This window comes from Drosophila hydei, unplaced genomic scaffold (assembly GCF_003285905.1).
Source record: "Drosophila hydei strain 15085-1641.00,03,60 unplaced genomic scaffold, DhydRS2 tig00008119-arrow-pilon, whole genome shotgun sequence".
Lineage (NCBI taxonomy): Eukaryota > Metazoa > Arthropoda > Insecta > Diptera > Drosophilidae > Drosophila > Drosophila hydei.
Window position 1 is genome coordinate 6595692 of NW_022045830.1, and position 13147 is coordinate 6608838.

The 13147-nt window shown below is 40.8% G+C and overlaps 1 protein-coding gene across 1 annotated transcript; it reads right to left on the reverse strand.

The window, feature by feature from the left end:
• Positions 1-11852: 11852 nt before the first annotated feature.
• LOC111602023 lies at positions 11853-12594 on the reverse strand. Its single transcript, XM_023318923.2, has one exon. It carries the CDS (start codon positions 12522-12524, stop codon positions 11988-11990), a length of 537 nt encoding a protein of 178 aa, XP_023174691.1. The 5' UTR covers positions 12525-12594; the 3' UTR covers positions 11853-11987.
• Positions 12595-13147: the final 553 nt, after the last annotated feature.

A 13147-nucleotide genomic window follows, 5' to 3' on the forward strand; every position in this document is an offset into this window, starting at 1 on the left:
TTTGAGCTCGGCATTAATTGCGTCAAACTGACGTTGTTGTTGCTGAAGCATTTCAGTGAACAAAGTGTCACTTGTGGTATTCTTATTTGACGGTCCACCTCTAGCGGCCTGTGCGTAAGAAACACCACTAATAGGCGTTGCAAAGCTCGTGGCTTGGGTAATGCTCCGGGGCCTTGTAATTTCGGAAGCAGTACTCGGACCCGTAGACGGTGTTTGTGTGGGACTCCTTTTTTGTGCTGGGGATTGCAATTTGCGCAACCGCTTGTATACTTGGCAGCCCTTATAGTTGGCTGGGTGCTGTAACTCACAGTGCACACAAGTTGGTGCCTGGTCCTTTTCGCGGGTGCAGTCTTTGGATGCGTGTTTCCCGGCGCAACGCACACACCTGGGAGCTTTGTGGCAGTAGCGTTGTGTGTGTCCAAATTCTTGACAGCGATGGCATTGTGTCAGGTCGTTGTATCTTCTTGGCAGTTCCACTGTGCAGCGTTGCCTGCAGACAACTCGAATGTCCAAAATTTCTTTGTTGTTGGGGGCCTGAGCCACGTCAACAAAAAATATATTTAGCGGTGTTTTGTCCATACGGCTCAGTGGGTTGTGCACATTTGTAATTGTGTGGCCTTTGGTTTCCAATTCCTTTTTAATTAGTGTTGTATCAGTGCTGGAGTGAAGCCCTTTGAACACGACTCTATATGGTTTGTCCTCCTTAAGCTGGTAGCAGTGGAACTCCAATTCCAGCTTAGTAAAGTGGTCTATAACTCTGCGATAGTCCTCACTGCATTGGGTTAATACACCTATGTTATTCTTCTTTGGCTTAATTACGTATGATTTAGCATCAATTACTTTATCTATTATCTGTTGAAGTAGGGCCACAGACTTGATGTTTGGACACCATATGGGGGGCGGACGAGGTTTCGGTGTAGTTTGCTGGTCGGTCAATACTGGGGCTTCTGGAGCTACAGGTGATTCGCTGTAGTCTTCATCTTCTTCTACGAGCAGTGAAAATCGATTTTCTGATATTAATGCTGCATTGCTGGTGCTTGGTTCGTCGAAGATGAGCCTTTTCTTGATGGTTTTTGGTGAATTTGGCTGTTTACGTTTCGTGTTTTTGTTGTTAGTGATGCCTTGCACGGAGGCGATATCTATTTTTGAGTTTATTGGCATGATGGAGGCTTGCCTATTTGCCATCACAACGTTAAGCTGGGCTTGCATTTCTGCATTTACCTTTACAGCTGTAGCGAGGTTATTGACATTAGATGTCATCGCGGATTGTGCTTTTGAGTGCAGGCGCACTCGCGCCAAGCGACGAAATTTCGTAAATTGCAATTAAAGCAATTGAGTTACGCGGAAGCAAGCGATAAGAAAACGCTGCGTGTGCGGTTTTTGTTGCTGTTGCGTTGAAGAATGCACCGCAAAGTTCTATTTTTAGAACTCTGCAGCAGTAGAGCTTAAGCGAAGGCTGTTCGAATTCACGTCTTTACAGGTCGAACAACTGATCGCGATTGAAGTGAATTTATTGTCGAATGTGTTTGCGGTTTGCATCGAGAGCAAGTGTAGGAATACACTAGTCAACATAGTGCTCAGCATGTGGAAAATACAAAAATGTGAGACAATCAAAAGCTAATATAGTACATTTTACTTTATTTTTTATCTAAATGTAAACTTCAAGCTATTTTTATGCATACTAAAAGTTTATTTATGCTAGCCTTAGTGTTTCAATAAATCTTTAATTAATAAAATATAATTATTATAGATTACTACTTACTTTTTTTAATTAATTACTTTTTAAACACCCTTCACTGTACTATAGAGCATGAACATGAAAATGACTGATATGAAAATATTACTTATAAATAATATAATCTAAAAGACATGGCAACCGTTTAGTTATTCATGAATAGTAGAATATTCAGGTAGACTTCTCTTAACTTCCACTGACAAAGTTATATATCGATTTTTCAGTATCTTATGAGTGTGATAATAAGAAAAGTCTGCTCACAATTTGCTGTCGCTAAATTGAGCAGAATGAAAAGTTCTTGGACAAACATCAAATTCACGCTGATTTTTGTCATTAAGGGAATGCAGAAACTTGAGCAACAACTCGACAGCAGCAAACAAATAACAAACCCTTACTCCATATCCGCCCCGTTGGCACGAAGTCAGGCGAAGTGGGAGCAATGAGCACTTAGCCATTGCGCGTTTTTAATGGTCAAAACTTTTATGTTTATTGTTTATGCGTTGAAGCAAAAATTTTCATGAACTTTTCATTGTTCCGGTTTGCCGGCACAAAAACTTTTAGCATACAATGCACTTTAATTTCGCCAACTGCCACACCCACTGGCAGCCCTTTGCGCCCCCTTTGGCCGCACAAAGAAAGATGCGACAAAACAATGCGAAGGCAAATGTTGCAGCTAAACTTTATGCCCCAAAAAACTTTGCCAAATGACAGTGACATGGTCAAAGGGCAACAGAATCGGTCGAGGAGGCGGCAGCAGATGCAGCCCGATTCGAACCTCGACTCTGGCGCGTTCTACACATTATGCACATTTCAACTTTACTTTATGAGCTGCCAAATGAAAATTTAATAATTTTCTTTAGACTATCCTTGAGCTTTATATCTTCAATAAGTGAAGCAAAGTACAGAGGGAAGTCAAATCAAGTCCAAGCCAGTTGACTTTAGTTCATTCTTTCTTTGGCGCGGCCTTTGTCAAAGCGACACAATAAAGTTAGTTTCCCGATCCCGCGAGTGCAAACTCCTCCAACATCCTGGCGCTTCACTTAACTTGCAGTTCTTCTTGTTAACATTTCTTTTTTTTTTATTCTGCTGCGTTTTTTTCACACTGCAACGGGCAACGTTTTTATTACCGACTTCCATTCGAAAAGTTACCTAAACTTTTTGCGCATTTTCATTGTCCAGCAGAAACTTTTGCCTCTCTCTAGCAGTTTGTTGGCCAATATTTGAGCAACTTATGCCAAAGATTTTCACGAATAAATCTACAGATTTTGACTATGAAAATGTTATCAAAATGCAACAAAATATAAATATTAAAGCTAGTTATTTTCTAGTTTTTATCTCGACATTGTTTAATGTTAACAATCCATACTCTTTCCTATAAACACATTTACTGATTATAAGGTAGCTAGAGAAAAGCTGTGACCAAGCACAATCATACACACACGCTTAACAATACATACACAGCCAAGGTTAGCGGCATGCAACACATTGACGCTTGATGTGGCACAGCTGCTGCTGTTGCTGCTGTCAACAAATCGGAGTCAGCTATTTGCAACGCTCGGCGCATGTAGTATACCTTAACATATTCCCGGCAAATACTGAAATGACATAATAAATTGCTGCAAATGTCGACACGAAAACAATGTTTAAGCCAACACACAGAAACATGAGATTTTGAGCTTTTAGAAATTGCTGAATTTTTTTTTTTTGGAAACATCTCTCTTTTTCCCTCCGCCCTCTCGGTCTCTTTCTCACTCGTTAGATTTGTAGTAGCTGGCAATGTGGAGTGTAAATATGGCCCAAAGTGTTGTGCAGCATCTGCTGTGAGCGTTAATGTTGATGTTTCTGTTGCTGTCGCTGTCGCTGTCAGTCACATTCGTTGTTGCTGTGTGCAGTTGGCCTAAAAAAAATAAACACCAAAAAATGATTTGAAATTTTTGCTAAATTTGTAGCATAAAATATATTTTATACATTCATAATTTATGGCCTTAAGCTGGCTGTCAATAATTGAAAAGTTGCCGAAAGCCATCGCTGTGGCAGGATATTTTATACAACTGCGCGCTGCGCTGTTGCAGCCAATGCTCGACTGCCACATGATGAAAATTGCCTCAATTCTGACCCAAAAAGAAATTGCATAATAATGCCTTATGGTCTGTATCATGTGCACACGAGCAGCGCAAGAAAAATTGTGACACAAAGTTATGACAATGACGAAATGGAAACGACATAGACGAGGAATGGGAAATGGGGTCCTTCTGCCGCTGTTGATGATGATGAGCCGCAGCAGGAGCAGAAGCAGCAGCAGCAGCAGCAGCTGCGGCAGCAGCGGCAGCGGCAGCGGCAACAATTCCTCGTTCAGCTGCTAACGTTGAAAATAAGACATTTCTATCTCTCTTTCGGTGGCATGTTTTACTTTATTTTTTTACTTTCCCAGCCATGCCGCAAAGTACAATTTCATTTTATATCCCCTCGATGAGTGTGTGACGAAATTTTCGCACATTTACATAAAAAAGATGTTGAATATGTGGGCGAGAGTAAAAGGGAAGATGAGCAACGAGACGACCAAGCCATACCAGCAATGCAGTCAACTTACATGGCTCATGCTGAAGTCAACGCACAGAAATTCGCATAACACGTCTGGTGTCCTTCATTTGGCCATAAGTCAGGCATATCATGTTCTACAGGTACTAGGCACACATGTGTACACAAAAATTTCATCATTCCCCTGATCACGAGGGTTAGGCACTTCATGACTTCAATTTTATTAAACATAAACTTCAATTAAAGTGTGCTCAAATTGTATATTTTGGAGTAAAAATGCATTCATTTGTTTAAATTATTATTATTCTATAAAATGAAGTTGTAATTCTAAGAGATTTTTGAGCTTGAAGAAATTGCAGATCATTGAGAATTCTGGCTTACTCAACCTTGTTCGCACATACATACATACGCATATGTATTTCTAAGACATTGCAACTGCTATGCTGACATTGCATACTTTCACTAACTTGGCTAAAGTCGAGTCGCGTCAGGCGAAGCGAGTCGAGTCGAGTCGTCAAAGAATTTGCATGCCAATGCTGAAGGGCGCTCAGTTATTCGCTCATTCAGTCATATGTGACATTGCATGACATATAAAATTGAGGAATAAAAGAGGAGCAGCAGAAACGGGAGAGGCACGAAAACTTTACGAGTAGCAAATACACTTAAAAAGTAATAAAATATTTTATTACAGCGCACAAAATGCGAGGCGAGCACCACAAATGACACAGCAGCAATTGAAACTATGAAAATGTAGTCAGAAATATGCAAATAAAACTTCTTCATAAAGAACTTGCTAAATTGAAAAATATAGAATCGCGTTACACGAGCAGCGACAGATAAAATATTCATTAGGTCTTAACACCAGCGCCTTATCATGTCTTTGATTAGCCACCCAGCTCAGCCTGCTTGAGCACATGATTCACTAATCAATAATGTGACGCCTCGCATGCCGCAGCCGCTGGCGCTGCTTAAGCGTCTCAAGAAGTTAATTTCGTTGGGCCAAAGGCAGTCGAGTTAAGTGGCCCGCAAGCCAAAGTCAACCCAGACCCGGCCCAGCCCAGCCTAGCCCAGCTCAGTCAACCAGCAGCCAGAAGCCAGCAACTGGCTTGGCTTGTAATGTGCGTGTCACAGCGGGCTATTGCTGGTTTGATGGCTTGGTGGTTCAGTGGTTGGCTTGCGGCTCAGATGCGCCATTTGCCAATTGCCGCCCACAGACAGCGCTATCACAGCCATCCGGCAACGCAGTTCATCAATCAAATCACTGGCTGTTAGTCAAGCAGTCATGTGATTTGATTGATTCACGCTAAAAATCTGCACTCAAACACATGCACAGTCAAGCATCTCTATGATCAACATATGTAAAAGACCCTGCTTATCATTGCTTATTTGTGCCTTCTTAGAAAATAAATAGCTTTAAGTCTTGTGTTTAGAATTGCATATTTCACTTGGTATGGCTTAACTTTATTAAATTCTTAAGCCATACGTTATACGCTAGTTTGACTGTATGATAAGTATCCGAGCTAGGCATCCTGTCAGCCAGCCAGGCAGCCAAGCAGCCTTGCAGCCAGTCAATTCATCCTTGTCGCTGGCATTTAGCGACGCTGCCTTTGCATTGTTTATCCTCAGTCAGCGTTAGAGACTGTGGCGCAGACTGAAAGTGCAACGGTGGCAAACAATGTTTCAACCACAGCTGCCACTTGCATTGATTTTAGAATAGTCTGCCACAGAGACTAGCGGCAAGAAATCGATAGAGTTTTGCCACAGTTTCAGCTGCAAAATTTCGCTGGCGACAGCTACTTAGGAGGATCCTTGAACAGCAAGAGACATTCATTTGTCACATGCCCCAGGCAGCATTATAAATTATTTACACAAGACACACTATCCAGAGCTGAGCTGCTCCAGCTGTGTTGAGCTGGCCCAACTGTTCCCCGGTTGGCATTTGGCACACAAAGTTGTTACGTCAATGAAATTGCCCAAATTTTATGTCCAATCAATAAATACTCGCATATCAACTGACGGCTACGTGTTGGCTGCCTCAATTTATTAGATATTCATGCAACATTAACATGGATTTTTATTAGTATCATTTTTTGAAAAGGGTTACTAGCGGCCAAAGCAACCCAACACTTGGCCCCAAATACTTGCATTTAGACAATATTACAAGAGCCCGGCTAAGGCTACTAAAAGCTTAGCACTGGCTGAGCGAATTTATTGTACAGCAACCTTTGGCAATAAAAATAAAGGAAGGAAACAAATTAAACTTGCGTTGCATACAGATTGCGAAAGACAGATACCTCTTAAAGTTGGCACTCTATTGATTATCATTTTCATTTTTCATTTACTTTAAAATACTTATGTTATAATTATTTATTCACTATTTGTATATAATATATTCCTTATACTTATACTGAATGCACATGCCCTCTCTTGATTCAATTTAGTAATAGGGTATCGCAAGGCAAACAGGTAAAAATAAAAAGGCAGACGGCCTGCCCTCTGGAACTTGGTCTGTGTCAGGTGTACGTGACTGTTGCCTTCAGATTAGCCAACGATCCCAAAGGTAACCAGCTGTTGTAGTTGTGCAGGGCATAAAAAAAGACAACAAATCAATACGACTCTTTGATTGGCACTTTGAAATTTAAAACATAGAAACCAATTGGCACGAATGCTAGTTAGCTTAAGTTCAAGGTTTACACAGAGCTGATACGCTGTTTAAATTCTAAAATATTTATTATTCCTATTGCAATTCATAACGACTTAAGCTCTAATAATCAAATCAAATCGTATTTGATTATAATTGTGTTAAGGCCCGCCTTGCAAATGTCGGTGTTGTACTCGGGAGTTGCCTTAAGCCACTTGTCATACTACTATTTTAATCCTTTCATTCAGATGGCTGAACTGTTAAACTAGCTTATTAATTCCATAAAATTTGTAATCCCCTTACAAGAGCCAAGCTTAAAGTGTACTCGTAGGCCTTCAGCTCGCTTGAATTAATTAAACTTGCCTTGTTAGACAACCGAGGGGCGTTTTGTGTTTAAACAGCCTCTGAACTTCGCCCATATCCACCTTAAATGACGCCTCAAAGTTGGCAGTAATATATTTCAGTTGTAGGCAGCTCGGTAGCTCGGTCCAAATAATAACCAACAAGTGTCTCAACTTTTACTTTGAGTTTCGGGTCCCATTCTCCAAATTCAGGCAGGGTAAAGTGATTGCGAGTGCGAGTGCGAGTGCAAACATAAGCGACCCTTTGGCCGGCTCAAAATGTCTCACGTTTCAGCCACTTCTCTACCATAATTAGAGCCAAGAGCAATTTGGAAAACACTTGATGCTGGCAATTATAAAGTTGAACAACATTTTTCTTTAGCTGTTTCGCCTGGCGAGTCTGGCGTTTGCCCTGCCAGCGCTTCCGGCTGCAAGTGTAATTAATTAGTTTTCAATTTCGCTCAGCTAAATATGCATAATTTATGTGCCGGTGACTGGGCTGCAGGACCAGCTATGCAGCGTCCAGCATCCAAACGGCCGTAATAAAATTTACTAGCTATTACTGAAGTTCGCTCTTAGCAATATTTTTTTTTTGCTCTTTCATGCACCCTAATGCGTTGGTAGTTTGGGTATCATAGACAAAAAAGGTAAAGTATTTAAAAATTAAAAAAAGAAAACTAGGAGAATTGTAAAATAAATTTTTTAACACATAAAAACATATATAAATGTTCTTATTTATATGAAAAGAAACTTCACATATTTTTGTAGGGTAACTTTTTGTCGAGCAATGCATTACCGAATATTCTTTGTTCGCCGTGCGCCAATTGCTTTTTTCGTTTGAGTTGCGCCGTGCGACAATCGCAAGGGCAACACCGGCAGATGCAGCTGCAGTCGCTGGTGTCGTTGGCTGCGCTTCCTCCATTTCCGTAACAAACATTTCCGTTTCACATTGTTGCAAATTTATTGTTTCCTTGCGGTTTTTAAAATCACCCAGTGGCTGGCTGGGTTCGCTCTTAAGAGCCAAATGGCTAACTTTAGCAACATCTCATACTTGAACTCAAAGGATGGCAATATCCTTTACGACAGCCGTGATTAACAATGCTAACGCTTGCGCCATCAAAAGCTTTTATCCAAAAAAAAAAAAGCAGAAAACTAAAATAGACGAGAAAAGCTGATAAAATAAGAAGCCGACAGGCAAACGGATGTGCTGGCGCTGTCTCACGCAATGGCTGCTAACGTCCGGCCGGAAATACGCATTTAGCTGCATGTAGAATTGTTACGTTTTTGTCAACAAGCAAATTATAGGAGCATTTCTTATTTTGGCCGCCGTCTTGGCTATGAAAAATGAAATTGTCGTTGCTAATAAATCATTTCGGCAAATTCCAAGTGACTTTTTTGTTTATTTTCTGTTGTTGTCGCTGCCGCTGCCGCTGCCGCTGCCGCCAACTGTTTGTACTTATTTCCGTTTCCGTTTGCCGGCTAGCTAGTCACCGCAAAACGCGGCCATTTTTCTATAGCTGCCCTTCGCTGTTATATATGCAAAATACGAGCATTTTCTGCGCCGTCATTTCAACTGGCATAATTAATTACCAGAGCGCGCACATTTCCCAGCGGCATCGACGATGTCGTTGCGTGTGCCAAGGCAAACGGCAAACGGTGCTAGGCCCTAACCTCAATGCTTCCACTTGACAATCAACACCCCGGAAACGGGCCCCGGCCTCAGGTGCGGCTGTTGCTGACAGCTGCCTGAGAGTTAAACGGAAGGGAATATGAAAAAAAAAAGGCTGCGGTAATTGGACGCCTTTAATTATATGAATTAACGCTGGGCGCAGACAAGGCGTGACCAGGATTATTGTTAACTGATCGAAAAGTTGATTAACTGCATTTCACAGGCTAGAAACATGCACTCTACTCTACACTAATTAATTGGCTATCATGATAACGAGCTTAGTGCATCTTAATCAGATCTACATTTATGCACTGCCTTGTTTAATTTGAATAATTAATAATAAAATGAAAATGCTTTAATAAATGTCATTCACATGCTTACGTCCCTTTAACCCAAGTCTGGCAACGCTAGACTTAAAATCCACGCGCATATATAGACAAATGGTTCCTTGTACTTTAGTGATAGTCCATTTATTTTCATTGAGCCGTATCAATGACTGCTTTTGGCGCTTTAACGAACAACACTTTTCAATTAGGACTCCCTTCACGATACGTCAGGCCTATCCATCCTACTGTCAGTCATTATAGCAATGCAACTCAATTAGACGCCGCTGGACTCCCAAAAAGGATGCAATGCAGCAAATGCAATATGCTGGTGCCGGAAAAAGCACTTTAATAGGCGGCAACATATATGTGTGCGTGAGCGTGGATGTAATGGTGTGAGTATGCATACGTGCACATTTGACACCATGAAATTGAGTGAGCTGCAGCTGTAGCCGCACGACTTGACAGTCTACACTTCGAACAGGCAAAGGAACGAGCTAGTTTCTCCGGCTTGGTCACGATTTGTGTGTGCTGAATAAATGGAGAAGAGCCTCAATCGTATATGAGTTATCACCTCGAGCACATTGATTTATGCAGTCGCCGAGAAAACGACCCGCATGGCTGCTGAGATAAGAATTAATTGGCAAGTGCAGTGCGCAAATAAATTGCATAGGCGTGGGTGTGGGGTTGCTGTATGCAGATAGCAACCGGTCGCCGGCAGCCGGCAGCAGGGATATGCACTACAGTGGCCACAATCCACCAGAGCAGCAACAACGTGAATTTGCTATACTACTATGCTGTGGGGCAGCAGCAGCCCTCTGCTGCGTAGCGTTGCTCTTAATGTAAATGTGACAAATGTTTTACGACTGGCTGCGCCTGCATCGGCGATGACTCCTGTTGACTCTGGGCAAACACCTGTAAATGGGTTTATGCCACAGCACATACAAACATATCCGTCCACCCACATGCCCACACACACACACACACACGTTCAACTCACCTACCACCGACTAGCTCCGTCAGCTTGTTTGCATTTCACGCATATTTTAGCCTGCTCTGGCCCCAGTTTCCATTTGCATCCATTGCAGTTTGCATTGCATTTTTGTCCACATTTCGAGCGTATATACCACATGCAAATCTGTACTAAGCCCACCTGCCCTCCACGAGCTACCTGTGTGTAGCTTTCAGTTAATTAATTGCTCGGCTACCTTTCATTTTGACTCAGTATTTCAAGATATTTGCAGTATATGGGAAATATTACACGAATCATTATTGGGGAAAATCTAAAAAAAAAAATTCAATTTTTTGTGCAAGCCAAATTTTTGACATTAATAAATCAGTTATAGCTAAACTATTATGTCGAATATTGAAAACATGATTCATTATACAATTAATATTAAATTCGATTTAATAGAAGAAAAAGTGGCTTAAGTAACAGCGGTAAGAAAATGATATTGTAAATGCATATTGAACATTGATTATGATATGAACAGAGCCGTGCACCTGTCGCCACCATCGGTCGTAATTTCCTGACGTGGCGAGAGATCAAAGCAAAATGCAATTTCCGATAAAGCGCGCTGCTCCACTTGTTCTTTTTTATGCCACTAGCAGCAGCTGCATGCACCCATGTTTTACGGTCCAGCCTCATAACTGTAAAAGAGAACGCTCCAGCAATAGCACACAGCAGACAGGTGAAAAGAACACACACAAGTAAAAACACATAAATACGAAAATGATGACTAAGCGCATCAATTCCAACAACTCGTCACAACAGCAATCCTGACTATCTGACCACGAACCATGGAAGAATATGCTTGCGAGATGTAAAGGCTTTTTATTAGCTCCCTTGGCCGTCGGGTAAAGAGTATACGATTTCGATATGGATCACACCCACTCACTGTCTTTGTGCTTTATGTTTCTGGTTATATTCGCTTTTGCAGCTTCCTTTGAAGCAACTCGATATGCCAATGCACTGAGAGAAATTTCAAAGGCATTAGCTTTAAAAATAAAAATATTTAAACAATAGTTTGCCTCTCTCTTTATCAAACATTACAGAATTTCTATAAATTTTTCGTTAGTCAATAAATTTTTCAAAGTCCATAAAATATTTTATTAATATAACATCCATTTTTTTTATCAAACAATACCTATATCATCATAATTATATTTTATTATTTATTTGCGTGCATTGTAAATACAAAAAATAAATAAGCTGATTTCAAATTGGAAATTATTGCAAAAGAATTTAATTGATATGCACGGAATGTACGTTCCACCAATTGTCACTGAAGACATGGAATTATTTAATCCTATTATCAAAAAATCACTTTAAGGACTTACGAACTAGCAAAAACACAAACAAAAATAATTTTTCAATAGTTAAATAATCCTTAGAATTTTATGCTAATTATATACATTGAAACACAAACAACAACAAAAGGATTTAATTTATTTATAGTTAGCATCACTTTTCAATTTCGGTTTGCAGCACGCGTATTTCGATTCAGTTTTTCGTATTTTAGAACAACAGAGATGACATTTAAATACAAATATCAATATGCATATATAAATACCAATATCAAATTGCACAATTTTTATATATATGGAAACACATAAACACAATGTTGGTGATATTTTTTGGGCTGGTTATTATTATGCATATGGACTACATATCATATTTTGAGTGCAGCCCATGGCATTTACTTTCAGTGAGATGTGGATGCAGGCTGGCGGATTTTGTTCAGTAATAAGCCTCGCACTGCATCTCTCGGCGCCAATGTGACCACTCCGCACAGCCCCGTGTTTTTGCCGTTTGCACGAATCCTTTACCGGATGTACAGTCGAGCAACAGAGGCGTGGCCTTAACACCCGGACACATGTAGAATTGATTGGGATCCAGCGCGGCCCATGGCTGGTCCTTTGCGTGCACCGTGCTGCTATTGCAGCTGGACGTTAGCTCTACAGTGGGCCGACAGGCTGGCCAGTGGTCATAGGGCAGGCAGCCCAGATGGCCGTGGCCATTGAAAAAACCCCGGCCCTGTGGGCAATGCAGCTGCAGCGGCATTTGGTCCGCCACAGAGCATACGTAGAATATGTTGGGATTCGGATCGCCCCACATGTTCGTGGCATGTTTGCATGTTGCATTCGTGGCCTCAACGGATGCGTCCGCAACCCGCAACATCACCATCATACTCAACATCATCATCGTCATCACATATCTGTGATGCAGCTTCACTCGTTTCTCGGCAGTCCACACATTTCTCATAAATAATTTCATCGGCAACTTTTTATGGGCACAACACTGTCACGAATTCCCTTTAAATGTGCTCGTATTATTGTTATTTTGTTATTATTTTACGTCTCTATAAGCAGTGGTATTTGGTTCATCAATGTAATATATGAATATATGATCTGCTATCCTTTAAAGGCACGTATTCACAGTACGACACAAAAACATTGACTGATTGATACGGAGCTATTGCCATTCATTTTTATACTCATTGCAGTCGTGTCATTGCTTTTGCTTTTATCTTCTGGTATTCCCATTGTCACATTGTCAAGACTTTTGGGCGTACTGAAGCTGTGACGTTCGGCAGCTGTGTACCATTTCATTTTAAGTATGTTTACTGATTAGACAATGAGGCAGAGCTCAAAGTTTTCTATTTGTGAATTGCATGCTCTATATATATTAAAAGTAAAGTATTTATTTATTTTCATAGGGAATTACAATGTGGCAGTAGTTTCTTATCCAATTATGTGCTTTTTTATGTGATTCTAAATAAAACTCCCCTAAGAAATTATCTTAAATTAAGCTAGGGTCTACAGAGAACGACAAGTTAAGTGACACAGAGCAGTGGGTGTAGCAGGTTTATATGCACAGCTCTATATATAAGTTATAAG